The sequence below is a fragment of the Nilaparvata lugens genome, chromosome 14 (assembly GCF_014356525.2).
Source record: "Nilaparvata lugens isolate BPH chromosome 14, ASM1435652v1, whole genome shotgun sequence".
NCBI classification, from domain to species: Eukaryota; Metazoa; Arthropoda; class Insecta; order Hemiptera; family Delphacidae; genus Nilaparvata; species Nilaparvata lugens.
Window position 1 is genome coordinate 1,290,668 of NC_052517.1, and position 21,184 is coordinate 1,311,851.

General features: G+C 34.5%; 1 protein-coding gene across 1 annotated transcript in view; it reads right to left on the reverse strand.

The window, feature by feature from the left end:
* Positions 1-21,184, reverse strand: part of LOC111060163 — a 119,017-nt gene that overhangs the window by 20,172 nt on the left and 77,661 nt on the right. Inside the window, exons 15-22 of the mRNA XM_039441131.1 lie at positions 20,283-20,327; positions 17,585-17,715; positions 13,216-13,452; positions 11,936-12,168; positions 10,430-10,596; positions 9,055-9,207; positions 3,474-3,718; positions 1,457-1,622 (exon numbers count right to left, since the gene is read on the reverse strand). Of these exons, the coding sequence (XP_039297065.1) occupies positions 1,457-1,622; positions 3,474-3,718; positions 9,055-9,207; positions 10,430-10,596; positions 11,936-12,168; positions 13,216-13,452; positions 17,585-17,715; positions 20,283-20,327 (1,377 nt within the window). The remainder of the gene's footprint in view (positions 1-1,456; positions 1,623-3,473; positions 3,719-9,054; positions 9,208-10,429; positions 10,597-11,935; positions 12,169-13,215; positions 13,453-17,584; positions 17,716-20,282; positions 20,328-21,184) is intronic.

Genomic DNA, 21,184 nt, shown 5'->3' on the forward strand with positions numbered 1-21,184 from the left:
ACCTTGAATTTTTTTGGAAAGCAATACTTTTCTTACCTATGGTAATAGGGCAAGGAAAGTAATGAAACTTATAGAATACATGAAATTGGGGTACCTTAATTTTTTTCGGAAAGCAATACTTTCCTTACCTATGGTAATAGGGCAAGGAAAGTAAAAAATATGAACATCTAAACATATAAACATTATTTCTCGAATAGTATAGGATAATCAATCAGCTGACAAGTGGATTATTCATTGCATGCATTACCACAAGTATCTGGTCTCACCAGAAAACGTCATCATCTTTACCATCTCTAAAACATATGACAGATAATTTGGAGAAGGACTCGTACAGCTGCAACTAGAACAGGTGACACCAGATTCTTCTGGTTGAGAAAACTGCGTGAGGTCTACTGTTCACAGAACTACTAGTAATATAATAGAAAGTAGTCGGCTTGAAATTTGCAACCTAAACGACCCATACCACGAGATATTTCCTCTACGATCATATTTTGTTCAAATGGCAAATTAATTGATTTGATTTTGATATGAAGACTCTTTCCTCTGCACTATGCGCACACCCCAACTCTATGGCTCAACTGACACTTAGGCGACTGAGGTGGAGAAGAGACTGGACTCTAGTGGAGAGCATGTGTTTCCAAATGGTGACTAGAATCATAGAGAAACAATAGCGTAAGTAGATATCCCATGATATAGGGCGTTTATGTCGCAACTTTTACTGTTATCTCAAGCCGATAGTCCACGTAGTTCTTCCCTGTGAAGCTTTATGACCTGGTAGTCTCTCATATTGTGCCGTTCATACACTCTTACCAGGTCAAAACAGTAAAAATCTACAATAATCGGCTTGAGATAACAGTAAAAGTTGCGACATAAACACCCTATACCATGGCATATCTACTTATGCTATTGTTTCTCTATGATTCTAGTCACCATTTGGAAACACGTGCTCTCCACTAGAGTCCAGTCTCTTCTCGACCTGAGTCGCCTAAGTGTGAGTTGAGCCTTACAGCATTTAATTAGGTTTTTTGTTGAATAATAATGTTGTAATGTTTTGTTGTACACAGGAGGACGTCGGGTTGTTCTTCTACTGCCAGATGGAAACCTAATGATGACAGAAGTGGACGAGGAGCAGTATGCTGCTCTCGGATTGGACAACAAGTAGAATGAGAGAGAGTGTGTGAGTGTGTGCTAGTAAGATATATGTGTGAGAGTGAAAGAACAAGTTCTTTAAAGCTCAACTGACACTTAGGCGACTGAGGTGGAGAAGAGACTGGACTCTAGTGGAGAGCATGTGTTTCCAAATGGTGACACTCAGACCAGTCGATTCTAGTCTCCGCGACGTCACCATTTCAAAACACATGCTCTCTACTAGAGTCCAGTCTCTTCTCCACCTGAGTCGCGTTAATGTAAGTTGAGCCTATGTCTAAATAAGGCGCAATTTAGGTGTGTTCCTTACCCTGAGCTGGCCGACCGTGCCGAGGATGGACTCAATGGGTTTAATGCCCGACTTGAGCATGGATCCGGGTCGCTTGAGAGGGGAGGGAGTGGTGAGAACCCCCTTGTTGAGACCGTGGAGGCGGCTGGCCACTGGAGCCTGTTTAGACATCACTCCTGTTTGTCTACTGAAACACAAAACAACAATATTAGATTAGAATAGTACACTTAGAAAAGTGATAGTACAACATAATGAAATAAAAACACACATTTATAAAATAAAATTATAGTAGCCTACCCTTTACAAATAGAAAAATTAAACAAGAATACAAATTGTATTATTTTTGACCGAGCGAAGTGAGGTCTAAAGGTGCGTACAGACTTTCGCTCTGCTCCGCAACCGAACGTCACTCCAGCAGAGCGATTGATGATCGACCGGCGAGCAACAGTGGTTCGACCGGGGAACGCGAGAAGATCTAACATCTTCCGTAACGTTCATGATGGGTGCGACTGCTGAGCGGGGGCGGAGCGACTGCGGTACGATGGAGGAACGAGGGCGGAGCGTGCTCGGTGCGGGGTTGGAAGCGCGTATATGTGTACGCAGCTTTAGATTCAGGTCGACGGTTCGAAATTTCTCTTATGTTAAAATGTTTGAATGTTTATATGTTGCGCATTTACGGCGAAACGCGGTGATAGATTTTCATGAAATTTGACAGGTATGTTCCTTTTTTTAATTGCGCGCCGACGTATATACAAGGTTTTTGGAAATTTTGCATTTCAAGTTTAATATAAAAGGAAAAAGGAGCCTCCTTCATACGCCAATATTAGAGTAAAAATCACACTAAAGAATTATTCATCATAAATCAGCTGACAAGTGATTACACAGATGTGTGGAGAAGCCAGTCTATTGCTGTATTTCCATAAGGTCTATAGTTTCAATCAGGTACTTGTGGATGAGAATACTGCGTGAGGTCTACTATTCACAGAACAACTAGTATTATTTTATTAATTTTGAAGGGTACTATAATTCTATCCTATACTATTAATCGTGCAATTTCTGTTTATATGTTTGTATTTCACCGGATCTCGAAAACGGCTCTAACGATTTTCACGAAATTTGGAACATAGTAGGTTTATGATATAAAAATTCGATTGCACTAGGTCTCATCTCTGGGAAAACTCGCTGTACGACATTAAAAGGATAATTCATCCTTGGATGAAACAGCTGACACTCTTATCGTTGTCACTCTTATCGTTGTTGCTGACACTCTTATTGTTTGTAATATTTTTTTTTCTTTATCATATTATTTGTATTTTTTTGTATTGTTATCTTGTAATAGAGAGTTAAGTGTAAGAGAGGGCCGACTGCGCCCTAACTTCGCTCTCTACGAAAATAAAGGCAGTCATTCAATTCAATTCAATTCAATTCAATTCAATCGTCTGTGGATAGTAAAAAGTGAGCGAGTGATTCTGTGGAAAATTAAAATATCTCATCCCCGAAATTCATAAGCTGACGTATAGCCAGCTGTAAAATATAAACAGGATCATTTTAAAGAATTGTGTTCTGTTTATCAATAAATAAAAATAACGAGCGAAGCTCGGTGCCCCGATATTTTTATAAATACAAGACAGTAGCCCTGAATTGATACAATTTAAAAACACACACAAAACATCAAATTCTACAGTTTCATTATGGAACGGTTCTACAACATTGATTCTCTACTCAGTCAAATGGTGATACAAACTTATTGTTTTATAAACTTTCAAGTCCAAGGCCCGGTTGCACAACAGCCAATTAAACTTTAACCGTGATTAATTTCACGAGAAGCAGTCTTTTCATAAACGTCTTCTCTGATTGGTTCCCGTGAAAATATCCAATCCACTTCACACACGTATATTATCTACTTGATACACGTATCAAATTTACTTCACACACGTATATTATCTACTTGATACACGTATCACATCCACTTGATACGCGTATCACGCTTTTGATACACAACAAATATTTTTCCAAAATTCACAAAATTTCGAATTACCTGATAATGTTGGACGGCTTGGGCACAGGCCTGAGAGGCCCCACAGGACGAGGGCCACCCAGCGCAGTAGCAGCCGTAGTTGCCAGCGTGTTGCTGTTGCTTTGCGGTTGCTTGGTGGGTGATGATGCAGCCACAGTCGGCCTGCGAAGAATGCCCGATTTGGTGGCGGCTGCAGCTCCCGGACCCATCCGACTGCCCAGCATTATCACGCCTGATTTGTGGCTGGGCGTTGATTTCAGCAGACCCTGTACACAATACAAAACACAATTCATTTATTTTATTCAATGCTACACAAAACACAAATAATTAAAATGAAATAGTTGATAATTTTTATTAAACGAAAATTAAGCTGCCGCTGTTGTTCCTGCAAAACGGAAAAAAGATTAGCCTACATAAAAATTTTGTTCACTAATACAATCAAGATATTACAAGAGAAATATATCTTTAATGTCTACCAAGTGAAACCCCACCAACAAAAAGCCATATAATACTACCGTTTTAATGTCCAACTGATTCATAGAACATAGATGAAAGCTACTGAGATATTGCAATTATTCAAATGCTAATGAATTAATAATAATAATTGTTATTGAACGAAAATCCAAATTGAATTTTGTAAATCACCCCGAAGACTTCTGCTACTGCAAATATTGACAACAGGGTAAACAGCTAGATAGAAATTCAATGAGCGCTACTATTCAAAAATTATTTGTCAGCCCGGGAATCGAACCCAGTACCTCCAAATTAAATGCTGTAATTCACCCCGAAGACTTCTGCTACTGCAAATATTGACAACAGGGTAAACAGCTAGATGGAAATTCAATGAGCGCTACTATTCAAAAATTATTTATCAGCCCGGGAATCGAACCCAGTACCTCCAAATTAAATGCTGTAATTCACCCCGAAGACTTCTGCTACTGCAAATATTGACAACAGAGTAAACTGCTAGATGCAAATTCAATGAGCGCTACTATTCAAAAATTCTTTATCAACCCGGGAATCGAACCCAGTACCTCCAAATTAAATGCAGTAAATCACCCCGAAGACTTCTGCTACTGCAAATATTGACAACAGGGTAAACAGCTAGATGGAAATTCGATGAGCGCTACTATTCAAAAATTATTTGTCAGCCCGGGAATCGAACCCAGTACCTCCCAATTGCCGGTCAGGAATGCTCACCCTTACAACAATCTCTGGATAGCAGCGCTCATTTCATACAAAGCAATAGTAGTCTGTAGCCAATGCAATAATTCATTATTTATTTGATAAGCGATAAATAACAATAATATATTGTGACCTGACTGGCTCAGGTCTGGTGTCACAGTTTTCAGTTCACACCTGGTCAATTTCAGGGCCTCTGACATGACCTAACGACTGTTTTTGAGACAGCCGGGACCGACGATTTAACGTGTCCATCCCAAACACAGGAGTGGTCCAAGAAAAATATAATTAATAATAAATTACTATTGATATCGATTATATCGCTATGATTATTGCGCTATACGCAATAAGCAACTAATAACTTATACCCCAATACATATAATTTATAGTGGGGTGTATATTTACATTACATTACATTTATTACATTTATTGCATTCCTTAATCACAACATCAAATTAATGATTGGGAGAGAATCAACAGGATAAACTCAAAACGGTTCCTCTCCCTAATGTTGATAAAAATAGTCCAAATGAGTATATGAAAACACTTTTATAAAGATCACAAAAATTTTACAGTCCAAATAAACATTATACTAAAAATTTTGTATCTCGGTTGATCAGAAAGATGAAACAAATTATTATTACACTTGAAAATGCATTAATAAATTGAAAAATATTAAAAAACTTGATAAATTTGAAGCCATAAAAATCACAAAAACATTCACTATCAGCATATGATTAAGTTATGATTAATTTATTCATTGAAGTTATCATTTATTCATAGTTGAAACACCGCTGACTTATGTAGTTGCATTACAATACTATATTATCAATATTCTAATGTTGCATTCAATCTTCATTGTAATTAATTAGTTTTCATAATATGTGAAATTTGTTGCATAATTAGGTGTTGTACTGTAATTTTATTGTGGATTCGTGTGTAAACCGGAATGTATTGTGGCTTACTTGAATAAATTAATTACTTTACTTTAAAATCACTTTAAACTATTTACTAATCATAGTAAACGCCCTCCTTCTTCAACTTCCGAGTTGCGCGTACTTTTGGAAACTGAATACATCATGGAAACTGAAATTGATTTAGTACGATTGATTGAGTACTTTATTTATGTAGATTACAATATATACTGGCTTATACACTTATATACAATAGCTTACAATACAGCAGAATTATAGATGAATTTACATGATATAGACTAAGAAAATAATTATTGAACTGTATATGATATGAAAAAGTAATTTGTAATATAATAACTATAGATAATAATTATATTGTTATGCATCTACATAAACTGGCGGAGCTTTGGACATATCTATGTCAATACTCAAACAATATTCAATATAATATTGAAACAATATTCAACATATCCTCCCCACTAACTCTCTACCAAAAGAAAGAGCCTTATCAAATTATCAAGTTGATAACTGAAGCTACAGATACTATAGTGAGGTCCACGTTATAAGGGCAGTGGAGAAATATAGGAGAACAACGTTGCTGATCCTCTGTCTTGTCAATGCCTCCTTCTATAGACGGTAGCTGATACAGGTTTATTGATGTAATATCTACTGTTCATTCTCATTTAAAATAATCAATCAGAATTTATTAAGCAAGAAACTATATTTTTCAATAATTTCATAATGAATTAACAAAATTATGATGAAATATTTTGCTAACTAATTATTAATTCTACATTGTTAGAAGACGATCTGGCAACAGAGCAAGAGATAGCGCTATCCGCTTTGTTGAATGATGGACAAGGATAGCAACACCATTGCTAATCAAATACTGCCATTATAACAAGGACCTCACTATAGAACAAGAACAACTACAACATGATACAGTATCATTCAACTTGATACACAACACCATAATTTGATGCCGTACAGAATAGAGCTATCTGCTTTGTGGGATGATAGACAAGGATAGCAATACCATTGCTAATCAAACACTGCCATTATAACGTGGACCTTACTATAGCTCGAGTTAGGTGTACGTTATAATATAAAAATCACCAACATGATGTCCATGAGGCTTGTGAATTCTTGTTCTCCTCTAACTACGATTTGGTAGAGAGTTGGTGGGGAGGATATTTTTAATATTCTTTCCGAAGAATGGACATTGATATGTCCAAAGCTCCGCCAATTTATGTACATGCATAACAATATAATATCTATAGTTATTATATTACAAATTACTTTTTCATATCATATACAGTTCAATAATTATTTTCTTAGTCTATATTATGTGAATTCATCTATAATGTTGCTGTATTGTAAGCTATTGTATATAAGTGTATAAGCCAGTATATATTGTAATCTACATAAATAAAGTACTCAATCAATCAATCAATCAATGCAATTAGAAATCCAACTAGAACGTTTTATTGTACCGATGCTAATCATATACTGCCATTTATATATTTTTTTCCTACAGTTACGTTGAAAAGTGGCCATTGCTGCACTGATTACAGAACGCAAAGAATCACTTTTCCGCTCTAGTGCGGGAAAAATTTTTCTGCACTCCAGATTTGCAACATGGCAACGCAAAATACTTAGTAGGTTATATGGAGCAACAGTGCAGCAAAATCAAAATGAAGTTTGGTAACAGTGACTGCTGTGGCTGCTATAGTGAGCAGAGGTGCAACCAAGCACAACGCGCTAATTATTATTCATTATATATTATAACCAAGGACAACGAGGACTTTAGGATTTTAGGATTAAGGTTTTTATCAATAATAAAATTACACAGAAAAACATTTGATGGATTTCAGGCAATTTTACCCATAATTACCCACTTTTCATATTCAATGGTAACTGTAGGAAAAACTTAATGTGAAATACGTGCGCAAAGTTTCTCTGCTGCACTCAACAAACCATTCCGTAAACGTTTCTTTCGGTGCAGCCAACTGTCACTTTGCGCACTAGTTGCACAAATAACACTATTTTCGACTACTGTATTGTTTACTTTATCCAATAAATAAATAAATAACGTGTACCTATTGTGAATACATGCAATGTTGTGTTGTTACCTTTCTCTGTAGCGATGAAATGGCCGAGTTGGGTGTGACCGAGTCCAACTTGACAATGCCCGACTTGTTGGACATGATGTAGACTCCGATGTCAGGTTGGGTACTTGAGACGGATCCACCTTCACCCACCCTTGGCACTCGCTACCAGCACCTGTTCCATACAATCACCACTATATTAAACACCACAATTAAACACCAGGGGCCTATTTCACAAAGGTACAAGTATTGTTACCAACCATGGTTACGGACAAGTAATAAATATAATAAATAAATAAATAATTTATTTTTGTCAAAGAACAATATTACAAAATTGCATTAGACAATGTCAGAGAATTTAAAAAAAAACATTACATTAATAATTTGGGTGGAGACCCACTCAATACAAATATATATACAAGTACTTGTAGTTACAAGTTTACAAGTACTCACGTTTCACATAAATTTATGATCTACAAGTTTACATTTTACAAGTCTACAAGTACTTCAATAGTAAACATAACCTATTTTCATGATGATTTCCTTTTTTCGTCCTTTATAAAGGTTACTTGTACTTTTCAATAATTACTTTGAAAATCTATCTATCTAAATTTGAAATTCTTTGTTTTATTCTGATTCATAGTTTCAGATTGAAGATTGGTGTTGAAATTGAAGTGAACATAATATTTGGACGATTTGTGACAAAATCAGGAAATTAAAGAAGTTTTGGGCAATGGCCTGTTTTTTCTTTTCCGACTATTGTATTGTTCGCTCTATCTAATAAATAAATAAATAAATAAAATATTTGAAAGCAATATAATGTTTTTGTACAGTCTACTTCATTTATTGCTGAATTTGTAACTTACACAGTATATGTACTTTGTATATATAATATAGTAAATGTACTTTGTATATATATATAGTAAATGTACTATAATATAATGTATACTATATATACCGTGTACAAATACTATAGTACACATAACCTATGAGGTAACACATTAATAACTATTTTGGAAATTTATTAAATTCAATTCCTGATGCATATATTTCCAAAATAATGAATTTTAGAGGAATATAGGGCATTTTTGATTATTAGAAATATTTATTGAATATTAGAAAAAATTTGATGGATTTCAGGCAATTTTACCCATAATTACCCACTTTTCATATTCAATGGTAACTGTAGGAAAAACTTAATGTGAAATACGTGCGCAAAGTTTCTCTGCTGCACTCAACAAACCATTCCGTAAACGTTTCTTTCGGTGCAGCCAACTGTCACTTTGCGCACTAGTTGCACAAATAACACTATTTTCGACTACTGTATTGTTTACTTTATCCAATAAATAAATAAATAACGTGTACCTATTGTGAATACATGCAATGTTGTGTTGTTACCTTTCTCTGTAGCGATGAAATGGCCGAGTTGGGTGTGACCGAGTCCAACTTGACAATGCCCGACTTGTTGGACATGATGTAGACTCCCGATGTCAGGTTGGGTACTTGAGACGGATCCACCTTCACCACACCCTTGGCACTCGCTACCAGCACCTGTTCCATACAATCACCACTATATTAAACACCACAATTAAACACCAGGGGCCTATTTCACAAAGGTACAAGTATTGTTACCAACCATGGTTACGGACAAGTAATAAATATAATAAATAAATAAATAATTTATTTTGTCAAAGAACAATATTACAAAATTGCATTAGACAATGTCAGAGAATTTAAAAAAAAACATTACATTAATAATTTGGGTGGAGACCCACTCAATACAAATATATATACAAGTACTTGTAGTTACAAGTTTACAAGTACTCACGTTTCACATAAATTTATGATCTACAAGTTTACAATTTTACAAGTCTACAAGTACTTCAATAGTAAACATAACCTATTTTCATGATGATTTCCTTTTTTCGTCCTTTATAAAGGTTACTTGTACTTTTCAATAATTACTTTGAAAATCTATCTATCTAAATTTGAAATTCTTTGTTTTATTCTGATTCATAGTTTCAGATTGAAGATTTGGTGTTGAAATTGAAGTGAACATAATATTTGGACGATTTGTGACAAAATCAGGAAATTAAAGAAGTTTTGGGCAATGGCCTGTTTTTTCTTTTCCGACTATTGTATTGTTCGCTCTATCTAATAAATAAATAAATAAATAAAATATTTGAAAGCAATATAATGTTTTTTGTACAGTCTACTTCATTTATTGCTGAATTTGTAACTTACACAGTATATGTACTTTGTATATATATATAGTAAATGTACTTTGTATATATATATAGTAAATGTACTATAATATAATGTATACTATATATACCGTGTACAAATACTATAGTACACATAACCTATGAGGTAACACATTAATAACTATTTTGGAAATTTATTAAATTCAATTTCCTGATGCATATATTTCCAAAATAATGAATTTTAGAGGAATATAGGGCATTTTTGATTATTAGAAATATTTATTGAATATTTAGAATAATTTTAATGATCACTTGTAAATCCTTTACATAGCTTTCCACTTCGGTAGAAATTTCATAGTTACGAACAAGTAATTTCGACAAAAATTGTTGGCTACAATGAAAATCTTTGCGGAACACTTGTTCGTAACAAGCAAATCACTTGTAAACTTTTTCTCCAAATCACCATAAATGATACAGTTTCACAATTTGATACAGTATCAACACAACATGATACAGCATCATCTCAACTTGACACAAAACACCATAATTTGATACAAAACTATACATACCTGTTGATTGGTGGGACTGAGAGAGGAAGCCCTGACCTTGACCTGGCCGGCCGCTCCCTCTTCGTCTGACTCCAGTCCCAATGCAGCAGCCAACCCTTCTCCGTCTCGCTCTCTCTTCAGACCGTTGATCTGCGCACGCGCGCGACCCACCACGCTGTTTGCACCGCCTTCAAAAACAAACAAATTCATTCAAATATGAATTCATTCTATTTCAAAGAAATAGAAAAAGAGCGAGTGCCTATGAATAGTTCAATTAGGTAATGAATAGTTCCTCTATAGAAGGCAGTGACAAGGCATAGAATCGGCAACCCTCTAGTCCTATCTTTTCCTCTGACTCTATAACGTGGACTTCACTATAGAGACTGTCCGGCAAATGAACGTTTTCTGTGCAGTGTAGCAAAATATGAATTGTATGCAAATTGCCAACATTGATTGTTTGATAGAGAAAGAAAGAAAGAAAGAAATATTTATTGCCAAAATCATCAAACAAACTTTACAAATGTGAAAAATATAAAAATTTTCATATACAATACATTACAAAAACTTAAAATTAAAATATTTTCCATTTAAAAATCGATTAAAATATTATCATTGGCGTTACCAGCAAAACTAAGTAGTTTGAGCGATGGCAACGAGTAATCAGTCGGCTATAATTAGTGGCTTGAGATTCAGTCGAAAATAGAAAAAGTATAATAAAGAAAAAAGAAACATATGTAATGTATGAAAAACTAGAAAAAAAATTTCAATCCGAAAAGAAGTACCTACCAAGAGTGAAATACTAAGAGAGCAGAAAAACTAGAATGAATTCATAATAATTTAAAAACTCAAAAGAAAAAGAGATGATTCATGTAATTATTAATCTACAATTCACTGTACATATGTAATCCATTTAGTAACATAATGTAATTCATTTGTAGCATATATGCAATTCCTTTTGTAAGCAAGAGAGAATTAGAAAAACAATACAATACAGTACACATGACACAAAAAATAAAACTTAAACTCAGAGAGAGAAAATTAATCTGGGAGTATAGCCCTACTAATAATAAATTCAGAGGAACTGAGGAAGACAGTATATGTACATCAAATTAAAATATTTTAGGTATGATATCTTCTGTCTTTATCCGGCTTTCAATTTTTAATTTAAGTGCTTTTGTAGGTTTTCTTGCAATGAAATGTTCTGGCATAAAATTGATAAGCTTTTTTGTTGTATAGTTGAATTGTGTTCTGCATATAGTTAGATCTGTTCGAGGAACAAAGCATCTATTTACTGATCTAAAACTATAATTAGTTGAATGAGGTGTGAAAAGATGTATATGGTTGCTGATATATTTAACAAGATTTCTGATATACAGTTGCCTAACTGACAGAACTCCGAACTCCATAAAAAGTTGTTGGCTAGGGTACCTTCTATGCACTCCTAGTGCTGCCTTGAGGATACTCTTTTGAAAAAACTTGAATGTTGGGCAATGAAAATACTTGATTGGAAAAAGGGCGTGTCCCTACCCCGCCTGGGCACCATGACGACGCCACCCGTGTCACTATCGCTGTCCTCCATTTTGATGCGCTTGTAGTCGCCGTCGTAGTCGGCCATATTGTCCGAGTAGTCAGAGTCGTCCGACAGACTGCGCTTGAGGGCCCCGCCGCCCCCTTCAACCATGTCCAGCGGCCGAATCATCGAGCCGCACCACACCTTCACCTGGTCCAGAGCCTTCTTCTTGCTGCTGCGTACAGGTCGGCTGCAACACAATTATTACAAATTCAGACAAAATTAAACAGAAAAAATGTTAAAAATTACACTCAAAATTTAACGAGTAACGAATTCTATAGTCTGATTTTTACTATAATATAGTAATATTTTACTATAATAAGGTTTTTAGAAATTTTGCATTTCAAGGATAATATAAAAGGAAAAAGGAGCCTCCTTCATACGCCAATATTAGAGTAAAAATCAGACTACAGAATTATTCATCATAAATCAGCTGACAAGTGATTACACAGATGTGTGGAGAAGCCAGTCTATTGCTGTATTTCCATAAGGTCTAAAGTTTCAATCAGGTACTTGTGGATGAGAATACTGCGTGAAGTCTACTGTTCACAGAACTACTAGGAGTCAACTGTCTACTAACGTTGATGAAAAGATACATTTTCAAGATGATCGATGTTTTTGAACGGGTAGTATTATAGTCCACTGGACAGTTGATTTATGATGAATAATTCTATAGTCTGATTTCTACTCTAATATTGGCGTATGAAGGAGGCTCCTTTTTTCTTTTATATTATCCTTGAAATGCAAAATTTCCAAAAATCTTGTATATACGTCGACGCGCAATTTAAAAAGGAACATACGGACCTCACGCAGTATTCTCATCCACAAGTACCTGATTGAAACTTTAGACCTTATGGAAATACAGCAATAGACTGGCTTCTCCACACATCTGTGTAATCACTTGTCAGCTGATTTATGATGAATAATTCTATAGTCTGATTTCTACTCTAATATTGGCGTATGGAGGAGGCTCCTTTTTCCTTTTATATTATCCTTGAAATGCAAAATCTCCAAAAACCTTGTATATACGTCGACGCGCAATCAAAAAAGGAACATACCTGTCAAATTTCATGAAAATCTATTACCGCGTTTCGCCGTAAATGCGCAACATATAAACATTTAAACATTAAGAGAAATGCCAAACCGTCGACTTGAATCTTAGACCTCACTTCGCTCGGTCAATTAAATTGTAAGACCATAATCTATAATCTAGGTGCACTCCGAACCATCTACTCACCCGCTGGGAGTTCCCGGTGGACTGGCGACCTCCTGTTTGATGTCCACCATCTCCTGCTTTACAGCGGCGGGTGTCCCCTTCTTCAGGGGCCCCGACAGGGTGCCCCCCTGGGTGCCCTCGAATGAGGAGATCGAAGCCCCCTTTGCGGCCCCCTGTTTCGCCAAATTCGACTCAAATTCGGCCAACAGGTGCTGACATGTCGACATGTTCTGCGCAGGTTCCCACGTGTTTTGCTCGCTGTCAAATAATACAAATATTAAAATTCCAACTTTATAAAATTCATCAAAAAACATGTTAAATAAATACAACAAAATACAACTATTTTCAGTCTATAGTGAGGTCCACGTTATAATGGCAGTGGAGAAAGATAGGAGAACAGCATTGCCTATCCTCACTGTCTTGTCAATGCCTTCTATAGACGGTAGCTGATACAGGTTTATTGATATAATATTAACTGTTCATTGACGTTTAAAATAATCAATTATATTTTATTAAGCAAGAAATTATATTTTTAAATAATTTCATAACTAAGATGAAACATTTTGTTAATTAATTATCAATTCTACATTGTTAAAAGAGATAGCGCTATCAGCTTTGTGGAATGATAGACAAGGATAGCAACAAATGTTAATCAAATACTGCCATTATAACGTGGACCTCACTATAGCAATAATTAGTGTTCGACATACCGACAATATGATACAGTATCATCTCAACATGAAACACAACACCATAATTTGATACAAAACAGGATAGAGCTATCTGCTTTGTGGGATGATAGACAAGGATAGCAATACCATTGCTAATCAAACACTGCCATTATAACGTGGACCTCACTATAGCAATTTACCTGGTCAACTCACGTCAATAGGGTTGTGTGGCAGAGAGGACCACAAGTCCTAACTCCGCCCTGATAAAGGCAAATAATCAATCAATAGTCTTAAGATAGGCTATGGCCCGGTTGCACAAAAGCCGGTTAAATTTTAACCGTGATTAATTCCACGAGAACCAGTCAGAGAAGCCGTTTTATTAAGGCTTTTCAGTACACCTTTTTATTTTTATTTAAATTGGATAATTTTTTTCAATACAATTGTTAAGATCATTATAAGAGTGAGAAAAAGTGGCAACTGAAATTTTTAAGTGGTCTAATAAGCGAGTCATGGGTTGTTGAAAGTGCTAACTCCGTTTTCTTTCCACATCATTAACGGTTTCAATTATATTAAGAGCTTCTCTTAAAAATTCAAAAAATGTATCTTTCCAAACTAAATAAAATCTGGTGTGGTACACTCACACAACTTCCCTTGCTCATATTTGAAACTACAATCAGACTTCTGTATATGTGTATATATAATTGTTTTCAGAGAACATTTTCTTTGTGTGAATTGTGAAATTCGATGATTTTTTTAGTCGTCATTTTTTTAAAGTCGTAAAAACAGCTGTTCTACAGATGAAATATCTCGACTATATGCTCTTTTTATGAACTGCGCTACCTACCTACCTCATGCACGAGAAGGAGGTTACTAAGTCCATTTCTCAAGGATGAGGTGAACCCCTCATTGGTTTCCCAGAAAGGAGACTCATGCCATTTGATAGAGCTGATAAATAACTACAGGGTATGATTTTGAAAAAAATCGGTCAAGTTATATTTGAGAAAATCGTGAAAAACATGGTTTTTTAGTAATTATCTGCCATTTTTCTCAAGAATATTACAGAGCTCCTGCAATTTTCCCAGAAATGAGACTCATGTCAGTTGATAGGGCTTATAAATAGCTATCCATGGTATAAATTTGAAGAAAATCATTAAAGCCGTTTTCGAGAAAAACGTGAAAAACATGGTTTTTTAGTAATTATCTGCCATTTTTCTCAAGAATATTACAGAGCTCCTGCAATTTTCCCAGAAATGAGACTCATGTCAGTTGATAGGGCTTATAAATAGCTATCCATGGTATAAATTTGAAGAAAATCATTAAAGCCGTGTTCGACATACCGACAATATGATACAGTATCATCTCAACATGAAACACAACACCATAATTTGATACAAAACAGGATAGAGCTATCTGCTTTGTGGGATGATAGACAAGGATAGCAATACCATTGCTAATCAAACACTGCCATTATAACGTGGACCTCACTATAGCAATTTACCTGGTTAACTCACGTCAATAGGGTTGTGTGGCAGAGAGGACCACAAGTCCTAACTCCGCCCTGATAAAGGCAAATAATCAATCAATAGTCTTAAGATAGGCTATGGCCCGGTTGCACAAAAGCCGGTTAAATTTTAACCGTGATTAATTCCACGAGAACCAGTCAGAGAAGCCGTTTTATTAAGGCTTTTCAGTACACCTTTTTATTTTTATTTAAATTGGATAATTTTTTTTAAACAATTGTTAAGATCATTATAAGAGTGAGAAAAAGTGGCAACTGAAATTTTTAAGTGGTCTAATAAGCGAGTCATGGGTTGTTGAAAGTGCTAACTCCGTTTTCTTTCCACATCATTAACGGTTTCAATTATATTAACAGAGCTTCTCTTAAAAATTCAAAAAATGTATCTTTCCAAACTAATAAAATCTGGTGTGGTACACTCACACAACTTCCCTTGCTCATATTTGAAACTACAATCAGACTTCTGTATATGTGTATATATAATTGTTTTCAGAGAACATTTTCTTTGTGTGAATTGTGAAATTCGATGATTTTTTAGTCGTCATTTTTTTAAAGTCGTAAAAACAGCTGTTCTACAGATGAAATATCTCGACTATATGCTCTTTTTATGAACTGCGCTACCTACCTACCTCATGCACGAGAAGGAGGTTACTAAGTCCATTTCTCAAGGATGAGGTGAACCCCTCATTGGTTTCCCAGAAAGGAGACTCATGCCATTTGATAGAGCTGATAAATAACTACAGGGTATGATTTTGAAAAAAATCGGTCAAGTTATATTTGAGAAAATCGTGAAAAACATGGTTTTTAGTATTATCTGCCATTTTTCTCAAGAATATTACAGAGCTCCTGCAATTTTCCCAGAAATGAGACTCATGTCAGTTGATAGGCTTATAAATAGCTATCCATGGTATAAATTTGAAGAAAATCATTAAAGCCGTTTTCGAGAAAAACGTGAAAAACATGGTTTTTTAGTAATTATCTGCCATTTTTCTCAAGAATATTACAGAGCTCCTGCAATTTTCCCAGAAATGAGACTCATGTCAGTTGATAGGGCTTATAAATAGCTATCCATGGTATAAATTTGAAGAAAATCATTAAAGCCGTTTTCGAGAAAAACGTGAAAAACATGGTTTTTTAGTAATTATCCGCCATTTTTTCCGCCATCTTGAATTGAATTTAATTGAATTTCTTATTGTCGGATCCTTATGGTATAAGGCTTAAGTTTAAAATTTCAAGTCAATCGATAATTAGGAATGGAGTTATCGTGTTCACAGACATACACACACACACACACACACACACACACACACACACACACACACACACACACACACAGCAGACCAACACCCAAAAATCATGTTTTTGGACTCAGGGGACCTTGAAACGTATAGAAAACTTGAAATTGGGGTACCTTATTTTTTTTTGGAAAGCAATACTTTCCTTACCTATGGTAATAGGGCAAGGAAAGTAAAAATTATATTCCCAAAATCGTTCATATATAAAAAAGTAACATTTTTTGTAAATTCGATAACTTGTTTATTTTGGCATTAATCGCAACAAAACGCATATTAGAACAAAGCCAATGATGTACTGAATGTATTAATAAAAACTCCAATGGAAAATTCCAAACCGTTTATGATCTGGAAACAAAACGGAGTCAGCACTTTCAACAACCCATGACTCGCTTATTAGACCACTTAAAAATTTCAGTTGCCACTTTTTCTCACTCTTATAATGATCCTAACAATATTGTATTGAAAAAGATTATCCAATTTAAATAAAAATAGAAAGGTGTACTGAACAGCCTTAATAAAACGGCGCTTCTCTGACTGGTTCTCGTGGAATTAATCACGGTTAAAATTTAACCGGCTTTTGTGCAACCGGCACTATATCTTTCATCTATTTAATTGACGTATTATAAATTTTAGAGTATTTATAACTAACTAAAAGGTAACCCGTGCTTCTCAAGGGTCTAATTGAAAACTTGACAAACTGAAAACTTGACCTACTGAGATCTTAAAGAATTGAAAATAGGCCTACAACCATCCTCGGTAAATTAAGAATCTATATGCAAAATGTGAAGTTAATGAGTTGAGTAGTTGAGACGTGATGATGCGTCATTCGTGAATTTCCTATCCCCTACCTGTATAAGCCAGTTCTTTCCTTTATTATAGAATATATTATTATAATATTTTGTACTCACGGTGGATATCCCTCCCACTTCAACAAATACTCGTACTGCTTCTTTTTCTGGTTAAAGCGTCGCGACACTATCTTTTCCACAACAAATTCTTCCTGTGTGGTCACCAATCCATCAGCTGGACCGACCATTGTCTGCAAGCAAAAACAAATTCAACCGAATAAATACCCTCAAAACATATACAAATTATAAATCACCAAAAAAACATAAAAATCCGAAACATAAATCTAATACAATAAGTTATATCAGAGTAAACAGGTAGCTTGATCTTTAGTGAGGTCCACGTTAATGGCCAGTGGAGAAAGATTAGATTTCTTTATTTATGTATGTTACAATATTTACTGGCTTATACACTAGTTTACATTAAATGACGATAATGCTATTTATTCAAAGAGTTTTACAAAGTATAAATAATTAATCAATGAGAATAAAGATTGAATGCAATTAAAATAATATAATAATGTGATGTAACTTCATAAATCGGCGGTGTTTCAACAAATAATTGTCGATCACTAAGAAGGATATAAAATATCCTTCCCATTAACACACGACCGGGTTGTGATGAATTAGAGCTGTTGGGAATTATAACTCGAAGTAATGTTCGAATAAGAAACTCTACTTGATAAGTTAAAAACTAGTTGATTTGAATAGTTGAATAGTGATAACAAATAGTGAGTAGGTTTTTGATTTTGTATTAAACATTTTTAAATGAGTGCAATATTTCTAAAGTTTTTAATTTATTGTGATACATTCTGTGATTCATTTAGAGTATAAAATCAACCTTCAAAATTTTAAATCATCATTCCTGGACCGAAAATCAAGTAACGAATCAGTGTGTGATAACATAACCTTATCTTTTGGACAACATTAACATTTTAACAAAATTTTTGGAGAGAAATAGTACAGGCTCAGCCTAGTTTTTCCTCCAATGTCATAATTGTATTATGATTATAGTATTTTATACAATAAATTAAATGAATCTTAGAATTATGGGATGAATGGATGAATGAAATTGGAGTGAGTAATAGTGAATACAATATTGCATTGATAATTAAAATTAGATAAATGGAACAAACGTTATAGAGTGGGATTTATATTAAAATTTTAGAAATTAATTGAGTAATATTGACAATATACAATACTAAAAAATTGATTGATTGAGTACTTTATTTATGTAGATTACAATATATACTGTCTTATACACTTATATACAATAGCTTACAATACTCCTAAATTATAGATGAATTTACATAATATAGACTAAGAAAATAATATTATTGAACTGTATATGATATGAAAAAGCAATTTGTAATATAATAACTATAGATAATAATTATATTGTTATGCATGTACATAAATTGGCGGAGCTTGGACATATCAATGTTCATTCTTCGGAAGCAATATTAAAAATATCCTCCCCACTAACAGAGTATCTTAAGATGGGAAGAAGAATATGTATTATGTAAGATGGATGAATGAATGGAATGAAGAATGGAAAGGAAGGAATATTAGAATATTTGTCATCCAGTGCTCTAGGTTGGACAGACTCAGTCATTTTCTCTATAAGGTACTTTTTCAAAGACAGGATAAAGCCCGCTCGGCTCTCAATGCATCTAATAGAGTTGGGAAGTTTATTCCAAAGATAGGAGAACATCGTTGCCGATTTTCTGCCTTGTCCTGCCTTCTATAGAGGATACCTGATACCGGTATATCTAATGTAATATCAACTGTTCATTCTTGTTTAAAATAATCAACTATATTTTATGAGTCAAGAAACTACATTTTTCAATTATTTAATAATGAACTTTCACAATAAATTGAGATTAAATATTTCGTTTAGTATACATTTCTACATTGTTAAAGGACGATGTGCGGAGGTGGTAGAGGATAGCGCTATCTGCTTTGTGGAATGAAGACAAGGATAGCAACACCAATTTTAATCAGACACTACCATTATAACGTGGACCTCACTATAGAACAAGAACAACCACAACATGATACAGTATCAACACAATATGATACAGTATGATCTCATCTTGATACACAACACCATAATTTGATACAGAACAGGATAGAGCTATCTGCTTTGTGGAATGATAGACAAGGATAGCAACACCAATGTTAACCAAACACTGCCATTATAACGTGGTCCTCACTATAGAACAAAAAAAAACACAATATGATACAGTATCATCTCAACTTGATACACAACACCATAATTAGATACAAAACAGGATAGAGCTATCTGCTTTGTGGAATAATAGACAAGGATAGCAACACCAATGTTGATCAAATTCTGCCATTATAACATGGACCTCACTATAGAACAAGAACAACTACAATATGATACAGTATCATCTCATCTTGATACAGAACACCACAATTTGATACAAAACAGGATAGAGCTATCTGCTTTGTGGAATGATAGACAAGGATAGCAACACCAATGTTGATCAGACACTGCCATTATAACATGGACCTCACTATAGAACAAGAACAACTACAATATGATACAGTATCATCTCAACTTGATACACAACACCACAATTTGATACAAAACAGAATAGAGCTACAGTATCTGCTTTGTCAGATGATAGACAAGGATAGCAACACCAATTTTAATCAAACACTGCCATTATAACGTGGAACTCACTGAAGTTGTTAAAAATTGAAAGAAAAATTAACATCAAATCCAACTCACCTCATTTGTAATTGGATATTTTCCAAAATCGTCTTTTTTCTCAGTCTAAAACAAGATAAATATAATTAGTAATCTACTTTATAAAGACGACTGTATAGGATAAAATCTGGTGTGTACACTCACACAACTTTCCTTGCTCATTGAACTGTAAGCCTCATTCTTAGACGAGAATAATTTAGGGGAATAACATAATGACGATTGGCGGCAAAATATTTGCAACTACGATCAGACTACTTTATATGTTTATATATAATATTGTTTTCAGAGTGCTTTTTCCTTTGTGAAAATTGTGAAACTCGATTTTTTCAAAAGACGTCAAAGCAGCTGTTCTACAGATGAAATATCTCGACTATGACTGTGTTCTTTTTATAAACTGCTCTACCTACCTTCCTCATGCACGAGAAGGAGGTTACAAAGTCCATTTCCCAAGGATGGGGTGGGCACACCATTGGTTTCTCAGAAAGGAGACTCATGCCAGTTGATAGAGCTGATAAATAACTATACAGGGTATGAATTTGAAAAAAATTGGTCAGTAATTTTTGAGAAAATCGTAAAAAACATGGTTTTTTAGTAATTATCTGCCATTTTTCTCAAGAATATTACGGAGCTCCTGGAATTTTCCTAGAAATGAGACTCATGTCAGTTGATAGGGCTTATAAATAGCTATCCGTGGTATGAATTTGAAGAAAATCTTCAGAGCCGTTTTCGAGAAAACCGTGAAAAACATGGTTTTTCAGTCATTATCCGCCATTTTTCTCAAGAATATTACGGAGCTCCTGGAATTTTCCCAGAAATGAGACTCATATCAGTAGATAGGGCTTATAAATAGCTATCCATGGTATAAATTTGAAGAAAATCGTTAGAGCCGTTTTCGAGAAAAACGTGAAAAGCATGGTTTTTTA